Source organism: Pezoporus flaviventris, unplaced genomic scaffold (assembly GCF_033815535.1).
Source record: "Pezoporus flaviventris isolate CSIRO_AGI_PZ_B2104156 unplaced genomic scaffold, CSIRO_AGI_Pfla_v1 ptg000027l, whole genome shotgun sequence".
In the NCBI taxonomy this organism is placed as follows: domain Eukaryota; kingdom Metazoa; phylum Chordata; class Aves; order Psittaciformes; family Psittacidae; genus Pezoporus; species Pezoporus flaviventris.
In genome coordinates, this window is record NW_026892575.1 from 1372754 (window position 1) to 1385241 (window position 12488).

At 35.9% G+C, this 12488-nt stretch overlaps 1 protein-coding gene across 3 annotated transcripts in view; it reads right to left on the reverse strand.

The window, feature by feature from the left end:
* The window catches only part of CDH8 (cadherin 8), a 153350-nt gene that overhangs the window by 88560 nt on the left and 52302 nt on the right, over window positions 1-12488 (reverse strand). For all 3 annotated transcript variants that reach the window (XR_009744304.1, XM_061458462.1, XM_061458463.1), the window contains one exon: window positions 7976-8270. Coding sequence is in view for 2 of the 3 variants with exons in the window: in XM_061458462.1 (XP_061314446.1) it covers window positions 7976-8270 (295 nt within the window). In the remaining variant the exon portion in view is untranslated. The remainder of the gene's footprint in view (window positions 1-7975; window positions 8271-12488) is intronic.

Consider the following 12488-nt stretch of genomic DNA (forward strand, 5'->3'; position numbering starts at 1 on the left):
TTGCTACAACTTATAAGATGGTGCCATTAGAAAGCCTGCAGATATTCCTTTATAAATTCCCCTGGGTAACTGTTTGTTAGGATTAGAATACAATCTGCAACATTACAGGCAATAGTAGAAGGGTAAAATATATTTTACGTTTGGCTTAAAGAATGATGTTTTCTTTCAATGCTTTTGTTTTGTTTTGCTTTGGGTTTTTTCTCTATTTTCCCTTCAAATATCACCCTCACTATAGAATATTAATTGATATTTGCGAGAGATGTGGGAAATAACTGTGCCTTTGTTCAGGATTTTTTGAAAGACTGCTTGTCTCTAATCAATTGACTATTTCATCAGCATTCACTTTGCGAGGTCCCCAGGCAAAGACAGTAAAATTGGATGATCACTGTAGACTACATTTCCAAGCAGGAAAAAACTCCAGTACCGTAGGGCTTGTTGATTTCAATGGAAGTTTCAGGTTATGCTCAGGTATATTACATTAAAATATACATAAATCATAAAGTAGCCCTAGCTGTTTATTGCAGAAACTCTTTCATTATAACTTTCTGTTGTGAAAGCAGAAAACGCCCAGTATAATCTTGCAGCTTTGATCTTCCGCTTGCTTTGTTTGGTAAAGTGAAGCCTACAATGCCAGCAACTGTAAAGGTTGCAAAAACAGACTCTGAAATATTGCCCCCTCAGGCCACTGTGGAGCAAGCATATGGCAGCAGAGACCATTTGAGCCCCAGGGAAAGGATACAGTTGAATCAGCTGCCCAGCAGTACTCTACTGGCTGATTCATGTCAATACGGCTTTCACATCAGCTCCACAGGCAACTGCTTATCTGTACTCATGAAGAAACATTAAGTGCTGCAGATTCAGCAACTAAACAAAGACAGACTTACCAATTCGGGGCAGGGTGCGGAATGACCAGTGACAGAAAAAAAAATGTATTCTGAGTAGGATCTGAATCTCATTTTCCCAAATGTCAAGTGTGTCCATCAAAGAGATGTCTTACACAGGCCATATGAATTAATAGAGTTTAAGGAGTATTGGTCCCCACTGTTTTAAAGCTAAACTTTTGTGTTAGCAGAGTGATATAGGTTCTATCACCAAAAATTTCCGTGAAAATATTAACACACTGAATGAAATTTTCTGATCTAGAACTTCCCACCTTGTGGTGAGAACTTGTCTACATTTCCCAAAACTGAAAAAAGAGAGAGTATGTTCCAGTCCTGTTGCGTTTTATAGAGACTCAGTCTGTCACTGTACTGGTCTACTTCCTCTCATCTGTCTGTTTTCCATTAGGCATCACTGACTGGCCAGCAAATGGGCTCATGTCACAAGCCTAGCTGTTTGGAAAAAATAAAATAGCATGCTTTCAGATCCTGCAAAATAAACACCCTACCACTGTTCGAAACACCTTTTTAATTAGAAATTTGGGAAAATTGTGAAAAATCCTGCCAAGAATAAATTTAAACTTGCAATCAGAAAATAATGTTTTGCAAACCTGAGCCAAAGACTTATTTTCATGTAGTTACAGAACAGAAATAAGATGATCTGTTTGATATGTACAAAAGAAAGCAACCACAAAGAATTTCAGAAGCAGAATACCTGCAACAAGAACAAGATGTTTGTTACTATGAGACAAGAATCATCTGGAAAAATGACAGTAGCACAGATTCTTGTAGATTACATGAGACTAGAGAAGCATGCACCTAAGACTGCCAAAATTTTCTCTGCTTTGCCCTCGTATGATCAGCATACAGCTATGTCTGTCTGTCTGTCCTCCTCCTCCCATCATAGGAAAATGCATTCCTCTAGATGAACTCCGTAAGGAACTATGACTTCAGTTCTGACCCCAACAGCTTTTTCCTGAGGAGTTTATCTTTGCTATGTGTCATTTGCATGATTTTCCTTTGTGTGAAGGGGATGCATGTATGCAAAAATTGGAAAATTTGTGACAAATTGGTGACAATTATTGGAGAGGAAAAATGGCAGTTTGTGTCTAAGAAACAACTACACTCTAATACCTTTACACTTTGCACAGATGATTTGGGGTTTATTTCTAAGAATCAGGCAGTGTCTTCAGAACCTGAACATTCAACCACTTGCTGCCACTGGCAGAAAGTGTTTTAAGCAATCCCACCATTTTTAACAATTTTGTGCAAAGTCAATGCACTAGCTCAGTACACATGGGACAATAAAGGTCTGTGCAATCAAAAGGTCAGATTATATACCTCTGAAGAGTAATATCATAACTTTATCTGTTGTCTAAGAGCTCATAATGGTCACTTAAGAATGATACATAAAGACATTTTCAATCAGACCTCATGAGAAATGAAAGTACAAAAATAATAGCACACGGTCAGAAATACCTTGTTTTTCAAGGCTCAATAACAAGTCAAATTAAGGAGAAGACTGTCTTGGCTTTGAATATATCCTAAGGAATTACTTAAGGTTACTTACGACTTTGCTTTTGGAACTGTGTCTCTGTCAAGCAGAGTGTACAGGAGATTTTAAATGAATGCATACTCACTAAATAAATCTCTCACGTAAAACAGTGTTCAGTACCACAGTTAGCGAACTTGATTATGCACAAGATGAACAAGTAGAGGAACAAGACAACATGAAGATACACATTTTCTAACAGCTGCTACATTGTTGCCATATTTTACAACATCTGCTAGGTTTTTCCTTAGCTTTTGCACGCTCTTTACGTTTTTCATTTGGGCTAATTTGTAGTTGACCCCAGTAATATAGTCCTTTTACTCTACAGTTTTGTGACAAACTATCATTGATTTAACAGTCATGCTCAGTGTCTTAAAAATCAATGAATACATTGGAAAAAAGACCCAGCAAGACAGTGTGGTTGATTTTGATAACATTTCAGGTCAGGTTTTTATCGCAACTTTTTGATTTATCAAGTTAGTTTATCACTACTCATATAAGACATTGCATGTTCATTTCATATTCAGCAGATTTTGTCCTTTTGCAAACAATTTGTAACTGGAAAAGAACTAATACCTTTGAGAGAACTAGAAATAAAAGCTACACTGTGTGCAGTGTGCTTCTACTATACATGGTCATACTGCATAACTCTGTCCTGCTTCTGGGAGGAAAAAACAGAAAGATTGAATGATTTCTTATTTACTGTGGTGCAATCAAGGGCAAGCTTTGGAAAACACTGTGAAGTACATGTGCTTCTGCCAAAATTGGAAATTGATATTCTGACTCAACTGAAAACCCAAATCATTTCCAATAAAGACCTTTTTCCCCTGATAAATAATTTTCATGGAAGCATTTAAGGCCAAAAATATTATTCTAAACTTTTTCACATCATTAATATTTTCAAGTGCTAAAGCCAAAAGCATTTCTAGAGCAATGGCAGACTGAATTCCACTGTATGCATTCTAAGATGAATTTTTTTATGACTCTCAGGGGAATTCTTAATATTTCAAGATTATTAAAGTTTGTCTGTTTACCTTAATTCAAGCAAACTATAAAAGAATTCTCTTCCCTTATGGCTTTTGTTCTTTTTCCATCTGTGTCCTTTTTTATTTCACCAACACATTTGTCACTCTACTTCTGTCGTCTTCTGTCTTTCAACATGTCACTAGCTGTCTAAACATTCTTGGCTTCACTAAGAAAGGAATCAAGAAATTTCACTCCTCGTTCTCTCCTGAAAAAAAGATCCTGAAACTTAAGGGGGACAATATTCACTTTTGCTCCCATTATCACCTCTGCAGCATGCTTCCAGGGTATTCACGGATCTGTGTGTAGCTGAGAAGGCAACACAGAAACTGAACATACTCGAGGGAGGTGGCGTGGTGGTTTTGGATTTCTTTTCTTTAAATAAGCTACAGAACCAGTTCCAATTACCCTTGTGGATCTTCTAAGATTGCTCATTCATTTACATAATACACTATCTTCACTGCAGGCATGTATACAGAGCTCACAGACAAATGGGAGGAAGAAAAAAAGAAGCTTCCTCCCAGAAGCTTAGCTGAATCTCTTTTTTGAAAGGTCTTAACTGGGTTTCATTCCCAGTGTGTCCCTTTAAATCAAAAAGTAATCAAGCAAGATTTACAGGCAAATTAAATTATTTCCTATTTGTGAAATGCAACACTGTTAAAATCAAGTGATTCCACAGATTTCACTTTTCGGTCTTTAATTCCTTAAGAAAACTAGTATCAGAATTAAACGATTAGAGTGCTCAGTTTCAGCAAAGAATATATTCTCCATACACACTATTAGCTCTCACAAGCAAATTCATAATTTTGGAGTTAAGGAACAGGGCTTACTATGGTAGATTATATAGGAATTATGTAAAAAATAATAAGGGAACACAAGGATGAAATAAAGGAAAATTCAATTTGGTTCTCAAAACTTTTTCTTGAATGTGCTCCCTTCTTTCCTCAAAGAGAGAAATAAATGATTTCAAAATAACTCTGCACACAGTGACGATACACAGCACTCAGTACACGTGTGGGTGTGTGTGCTGTAAAGGCAGCTGAAAAGTGAGCATCATTCCTACAGGAGATAACACAGTGCAATACTAGTCGTCTTTGCACCAAGCGATGGGAGGAAAGTCACGCTAATCCCTTTCTTTTGTTTTATTAGGGAAGCAGGATTTTCCAGATATCACTGATATATAACATAAAACTCAAACAGGCTCAACTGTGGCCTTATATGTGTGATGATTTCATATATTGGCACACACACCCCCTCATTCATACATACCACATACAGAGGCTTGAATGTACATTCAGTTTTCACATTCCCCATAGTGTAGCATTCATGTTATAGATACGCAAAAATACCACTGATTTTCATATAATATATCTCTTCTACCAAGGAACAGAAGACCAGTATTTATTTCACCTAGTAGAAAAACTGCATTGTGTTAGAACCTCAACATTACGTTACAGAGCAATGAAAGGCTAATGTGTTCATCTGTATTTTATGCACTGCTTTCCACAGAGGTCCAAAAATAAAATGCCTTGTACTGCATCCTCATTACATAAGTACTATATATAGAACATGTGAGTTCCTCTTCTGTTTCAGGAGTCAGAATTGCATTTTGAGGAAAGGGGTTTAACAGAATTTTGCTTTATCCTGAATAAGAACTTCAAGGCTGAAATTAGCAGTGGGTAGAGCTCTCTTTAAGGGGAATTAATAGGTGGATAATAGAAGTGAAATAATTAGTGTGGCAGAAAAGCAAACAAAAAAAAAAATCCTTGAACTCTGAAAGGAAACAGTTTTCTCATAAACACTGTAGAGAAGTTGAAAGTCATTTTAACAAAATTTCAAGAAAGTTAAAATAGTTAAAATGCTCTATGGACAGCCATTTAATACAGCTCTCGATGGTGCCACCTGTGGATTAAGAAAGGAAGGGCGAAGGAAATAGCAACAGCAACATTAATGAAGGAGTTACATTCTCATCTTCAACCTTCCAGCCTTGAAATCTGGTTCCATCAGGGACTAAGCTACAGATTGGAGTGTGTATGCCACTCATTCATGACCTGTGTTATGCAATGGCAAACATACTCTAAATTTTGAAGCAGTAGATGAGAATTAAGTTCTGTTTTCCACAAAAGGAGTGTATGTTTGTGCTTCTTTAGAGAAACAGCTTGAACGCATGAACCCCTAAGAATGTCACATAAAAAACCCAAACATGCAATGGTCAGGGATCATAAAGGATAAATGTGCAAAACTTGCATAGTTTCAGAAATAAAGGCAATAAATGGTAGACCTCCGTGGTAATCCGTAATAAATTTTTACCTGTATTTGTGTTGTCAGAATAAACTCATTTTGGACCAAACTCTTCCCTGCAGTTTAGGAATACACAAAAATGTGGAAATACATTATTTCAGAGGCAGTTCAGTGAACAACTATTTCACTTCACCCCTCTCCCTCACTCTAGGGAAAGCAGGTGAAACGGTATCCTCTGAAAGCCAGCCCCTTTCACTATTCCCTAAACTGACATCTATGTCCAGATGTTGGTCACTTCTTCTACAATCTTCTACTATAAAGTTTTCCCAGATAAAGTTTTACATTTTAATTAATCTCTCATGATTTTCCTTTATATTTTTATCCCTCCTCTTTCACCCTAACACTTTTCTCAATTGTTTCACTTTCCCTCTTTCATTAATGAAAGGTTATTTATTAAAAATAACCTTTTATTCTCCTCCTCTCATTAAAAGATCTTATGAGATCTTTTAAACCTCACCCATTCAGTAGATGTTTATTTATCTAGTCTAGTTTCCTGTCAAAGTTTTTGGTTTGGTTTTTTTTCCTCATCTTCTTTATAGTGAATCCTCCTTGGATAGGGGCCATGTTTCTACTAGGCATTATAAATGTTGTTCACATGTACAGATATAAATTATTTTTGTAATAGCATCTGTGATCAGAAACCATCTTTTCTTGTCTGCAAGTATCTTAATTTTCTTTTTTCCTAGAATACCAAACAAGTCCCATTCATAGAAGGATTAACTGCCTTCAATTTTTCTTCGTCCTTCTATTCCCATTTTTTTAAATTTATTTATTTCATTTAATTAAGCCATTTTCTTGCCTAGAGCTTGGCAGAAATATCTTCTGAAAGCAGGTCCATATTATGCTTTTGCTGCTGTATAATTAGAAGTAACTTCACAAATTAAGCCTATGTTTTGGTAAAAGAACTGACATGCAGGCTTGAAAATTCATGTATCAGTTTCGACACAAGCAATTCAATGCAACCAAGATATGAAAATTTCTTGGAGAAGTGATGATAAAAATTGTAGCCTTGATTATCACTGTGTAGCCAGCACACTGTGCCTACATTTGAAAATGACTTGGTACAACTCATTCTACTGAATGTGAGAGGACAATGGTTCTAGATCCTCCCATTCCTCCTGTTTTTAACTAAAAAGACAGAATGGTGGTTTTGAAACTTTTTAATAGGCTGCTGCTTTATTTTACAAAGTGCCCTGGCACTCCTTCAATTATCTTGCTTTGACCGACGCAGACAACTTGCTGAAAAGCACATTATCCTCAACCTAGTAGTAGAAAACATTAGAATTTACTCTGCATTTCATGGCCAGATTTTGTTGTCTTTGATTATATTGAATTCTTATATTACCCTGAAATTGAGTCTTTCAGTTTGATGGGTTTACTTCCCCTTTGCTTTAGGGACAGCTAAAGAACACCTGCACTTGATGTGTATGTGTCAGTAGGGACATAAATGTGTACCTCTCTAAGTACAAATTTATACATCTGCAATTTCAGAACAAGGGACAAACTATGTAGGAAAAAAAAATCTACTATATTAATCCATGAGGAAATAGATTCACACTAATCCAGCAAAATCAGTAAGTATAAGTAAAATGTATTAAGAAGATTATTTCCTACTCCTTTCTTTTTCTCTGCTTTCACCCACTTAATTTCCCTTTTCACCATCTTTTCCCACAGCTTTCTCTGCTTTCCCCTTCCATCCTCTATGCAGATCTTACTGCTAATTGGTTAAGTCCACTCTGGAGTCTAACCATCAATTCCCAGACACAGAATCTTTCATGTCAATGATTTTGGCTGATTACAGTTGCACTTTGAGGAAAAAAATGTCAACATACAGCAAGTGCTACAACAGTGTATGAAAATACACAAACACATAATTAAACATCAACAAAATATCAGTAGGATTAGAGTGTCATGTTGGAGCAAATCTTGATAAATCCTTCTCAATAACAATACAGCATCATAAAAGGAATATAAATTTAGTCCATTAAAGTGTTGTTGGACAAAGAAAGACACATTAATACATCTGTTAGTCATTTCTTACTACTAAGGGACTCTACTATTATGCTGCAGATGAAAGCTTTGGCCATGAAGAGATTTGAAAATATGCAAATTAATGCTAACAGCATAATAAATATCATACTATTCATCAACAACTCAATGGCATTCTGGCATAGTTTAAACTGTGAGTAAACAAAGTTAGTCAACGTTTTGACATACATACCTACAACAGACATTTCTGGAACTGTGGCATGATATGGACCATCAACAAACTCTGGGGCATTGTCATTGATGTCTTGAACCTTAATAATGAATTCTGAGGGAGGCTCGAGAGGTTGGTTTGTATCCCTGTCGACTGCTTGAGCTGTTAGAGTGTATTCAGCTTTTTCCTCACGGTCAAGCCTTTTCATTGCATGAATGTCTCCAGTTTTGTCATTGATCACAAAGATTGTTCCAGCTCCATCTCCTGACAGAATATATTTGATTTTGCTGCTGCCGGGATCCAGGTCTGTGTGTAACTAAAAGGGAAAATAAAGCATTTTAGAGACAAAAATTATACCCTGAAATATTTTTGTACTCGTCTAACCATACATTTTCTGAAGCTATTCTTTTGTACTTTTATCTTAGCATAAGTGATCCAGATCGCAGCTTGAATACACAAGGAGAGTGGGAATTTGTATGCATACTAATCAAAAGTGAATGTAATCATAGGCATAATTAGACTTTCTATTTAAAAAGCAGCTGTTATATATATTTTAAATCCCTGTTCTAAAATGTAAATGTCTCCAAAACTATTATCAGCCAAAATGAACAAGCACAAAATGTCCTTAACCTGTTAGATCAAAGGGTGAAGGATTAACAATAATATATATTTTAATCTAGTTTCTTATTTTTAGTTATTGCTTTCATCTTATTTTCAGGTGATTGAAAATGGCTGAACACTGGCAGCTATGCAAATGCTGTAACAGACAGCATTCACAGAATTTTAGAACTCAGCTGTTAGCAGAAGTTAAAAGGTTCTAAGATCATTACTATGAAAGCATTTCCCCTGAAAGAAAGTATTGCTAAAGCAAGTTTCCAGAAATCTAAGAAGAATCCTTAGACATATCTTCCTTTTCTTCTCAATGCCTCAAAAAAAAAAAAAATAAATTTAGATTGAACTTGACTTTTCAAAAAACCAAGATAGGATTATAATGATCTGAAACAGGACAGGAAGAGTAGGTATTTCTTTTCTGATTTTTTTTTTATTTGTTACTTAAGAGCCCGAACTGAAGAACACTGGAAACAATGGACTACTACTGATTTTTTTATAGGGTCAGAGCCAAGTACTAAATACCAGATTATATCAAAAAACTTCTCATTTGCAACAACAAGCACGCCAATTGCTGGACCATATGTATTAGTGTCAACACTTTCAAAACCACTGGACAATAAATATACTGTAATAATGCTTTAAATTCTATTTACTGTTACATCAAACACATTCAATGTGAACAGTAAGAAGTGAATAATATGTCATTAAAAATATAATTTGCATTTATTACTATTTATTTCTGCCTCACAAAAGATAGGCTGAAGGAAATACGATCAACCTGCTTAAGTAAGCTGCAACATGACTTTCAGCAACTACTATTACTACTTATTCCTGTTTGCTCATTTTAGTGCAGACAACTCAACAAAAATTGTTGCTGGTTATGCATTTTGCTCTTCAATTGATAGCAGTGGTTGCTAGGGCTGGACAACATTGTCATTTGATATAAGAACTTCCATTAAGATATTAAAATAGGTGTGGAAAAAAAGTCTTGTAACACTGGCTACAGCAGAGCCACAAGTCATGCCACAAGTAGGCTTTGCCACAAGATTTTCATGTCATGCCACAAGTAGGCTTTGCAGGTTCTTCAGAAGATAATTGGTCACATACAGTTATATCTTCAAATTATCTGTTAGGAATAAAAACTTAGAAAACTCAGTAACAGCACCTTACAAAAAAGGAATCCTGAATTGTTGCAATGAGCGCAGCAGACAATTTCATTCAGGTCTGATTTTCCATTTCATCTGGTTTCTTATACATACAAAATTTGGGCCACCATTGTATTCTCTCCTCTGCAGTAACAGCAGAACTCCCACTGAGTACAAGAGGTGTAACTTCACCCCCTGTGTTTTGCTGGGCAACACATTATTACCACACCAGCTACTGCCACACCACTGTTTTAACAATTTTTTAAAAGCACTTCAACTGTCTGTGAATATGAATGACTCAATGAAGTTCACTCTCCCTACACAACCTACACGAACGTACACATAAACTTAAAGTGACTGCAGAGCCCTTTTTCAAAACCTCTGGTTTTCTTTTTGTAGTTTCCATCAGCTTTTACTTGAGAATAATCAGTGCAATTTATGTTATGTTATTTAAAGTTAACAGCACTCTCCAGTTGGTTGGTACTGCAGTTTTGTCCAATTGATAAGACACATTAATACGTTACCACAGATTTTTTTTACCTAAAAGATTATTGTCCTTATGAACAGGATTATACCCAATGTAGGTATTAGGAACACAAAAAAATATTTTCAGGGTCCCAGAGCCTGTCAAGATCAATCTAGAACCTGTTTGTATTTTAAACAGGTTGTTTATACTTTGTCTATTTGATCCCTAAATAAAATCTATACATTATTAACATTGGCTATGAAGATTTTGTCAGTATCCACAGCTGAATTAGAGTGGTATAATATCATAACACTGTCTAGGCACACACAACTCAGCAAAGGAATTTGGAACATCTTAGTTTGCCTGAAAAAACTCTATATTATATAATAATACATAATAATGAAAAACCCTCTATAATTACAATTAATTGTTTCCTCTAATAAATTAAAGTCCTTTGCATCAAAAGAAATAGACATTGCTATTTGAAACTCCGTAAAATGAAGGACTAAACATTCAACAAAAGTAGAAGAGTTAGAAGCATTTTATAATCTGGAAGTTGAAACTGAGTATGATTAGCAGATCAGTTTTTTAACCTAAAAATTAGTAGTGGGAAAAAAAAAAAGGAAAAAAGAGTAAATTTTTTTTCATTTTTAATTAAAAATAAAAATCAAAAAAATAATAAAAAAACCTCCCAACAAAACACCCAAACCAGAATATAGCATTTACTAGAATCACATGTGCTTTCTATGGTGAGCATTCAGGCTGACCAATTATAATATCTTTCTAGGTTTTGAAATTCTTGCACTGTACTATCAAAATATTGTAATAAATGACCTATGAAAGAGCCATTTTTTCAAAATAATTTCATTGTTTGGATTTAGGATTAAATCATCATCTGCTTACAAAGTTAAATTACTGACCTGAATGGAAATTCTAAGCCAGAAAGCACAGTATTTTTTTCCAAGTAGTATTTCCTCTCTTCTAGCAAATGTGAATGATAATTTACAGCAATTGTCAAGCTTCAGCAAGCTGTGGTCATGTGAAGGTTAAAGATCATTAACCACATAATTATATAGGGTCTAGGTGAATGATAGAGAGGCATAATGAATATGATAAATGAATATCAGTTTCTGCTGAAAAATCCTCACAAATGTTGTAAATGTGAAACTGCTTTCCACACCTGTAGCTTTATTTGTTGAGCCTGTGCTTGAAGGCCAAGCTGTTATTTTTCAGAGCAGTACTGAGAAATGTAGCAAGAAGTGCTATTTAAAAATGGAGACATCTATAGGTCGTTCCTATGCCCCACTACCAGACAGCATCCCCAAACAAACAGAAAAGCATGTTTACCGGAAAACCTGATCAGGTTCAGAGAGAGTCAAACTCACTTCCTTTATGTGAGATTCAGTTAATCAGACTTCAAAGGAAGTGAAATCTTCTTCCATCACTTTGCTGCCTGTGCAACTATGAATTCACACATCTCTCTCCCTTAAAGTAGCAGATGCAACACAATTTGTGCCTGAATTTATGGCAACCGGAGAGGTTTTGGATCCTCTCCTGGCTTTAATGGTGATGCAGATGCCTTATATTAATACCCAACTAAAGTCTCCCATATAGCCTCACCACAGGTCTGTTCCTAAAAATGACCTTCATTCAAAATGAACCCTCAGAAAACTGCAGTTTCTAATCATTATTAATTCTTTTGCTATTCTATGTTACAATACAGATGATAATCAATGAAGCAAGTATTAATGGTAACAGCATACACAGTACACAGTGTACTTTCACAAAACTACCATTATTTTCACTAATAATGCATGCATATCTGAAACTATTGCCAACACGCTATTCAAATAAATAACATATATTTATAGTCTCCCATGTACATACATTACAAATATGCATATTTACAATCAATGCAAGAGAAACTGCGGAGAAACTTATTCAAAGAGCCTCTATATTCTGTGTATGTAAAAGTGTGTCCTGGGTTCAGCAGTAGCAGTCATTTTTCTCCTTCTTGGTAGCTGGTGCAGTGCTGTGTTTTGACTTTCGGCTTGGGAACAGAGCTGATAACAATGGTGTTTTGGTTTGGCCAAGGACTTTGTGAGCCTCATGCTCTGCCAGGGAGGAGGGGAAGCCAGGAGGAAGCAGAGACAGGACACCTGACCCAAACTGACCAAAGAGGTATTCTGTACCACAGCACGTCATGCCCAGGATGTAACTGCGCATGCCCAGAAGGGCTGGGATGGCGGGGTTGGAGGAGGTATCGGTCAGTGCTTGGTTGGGCTGGGGGACGAGTTATTGGTCGGCTGGT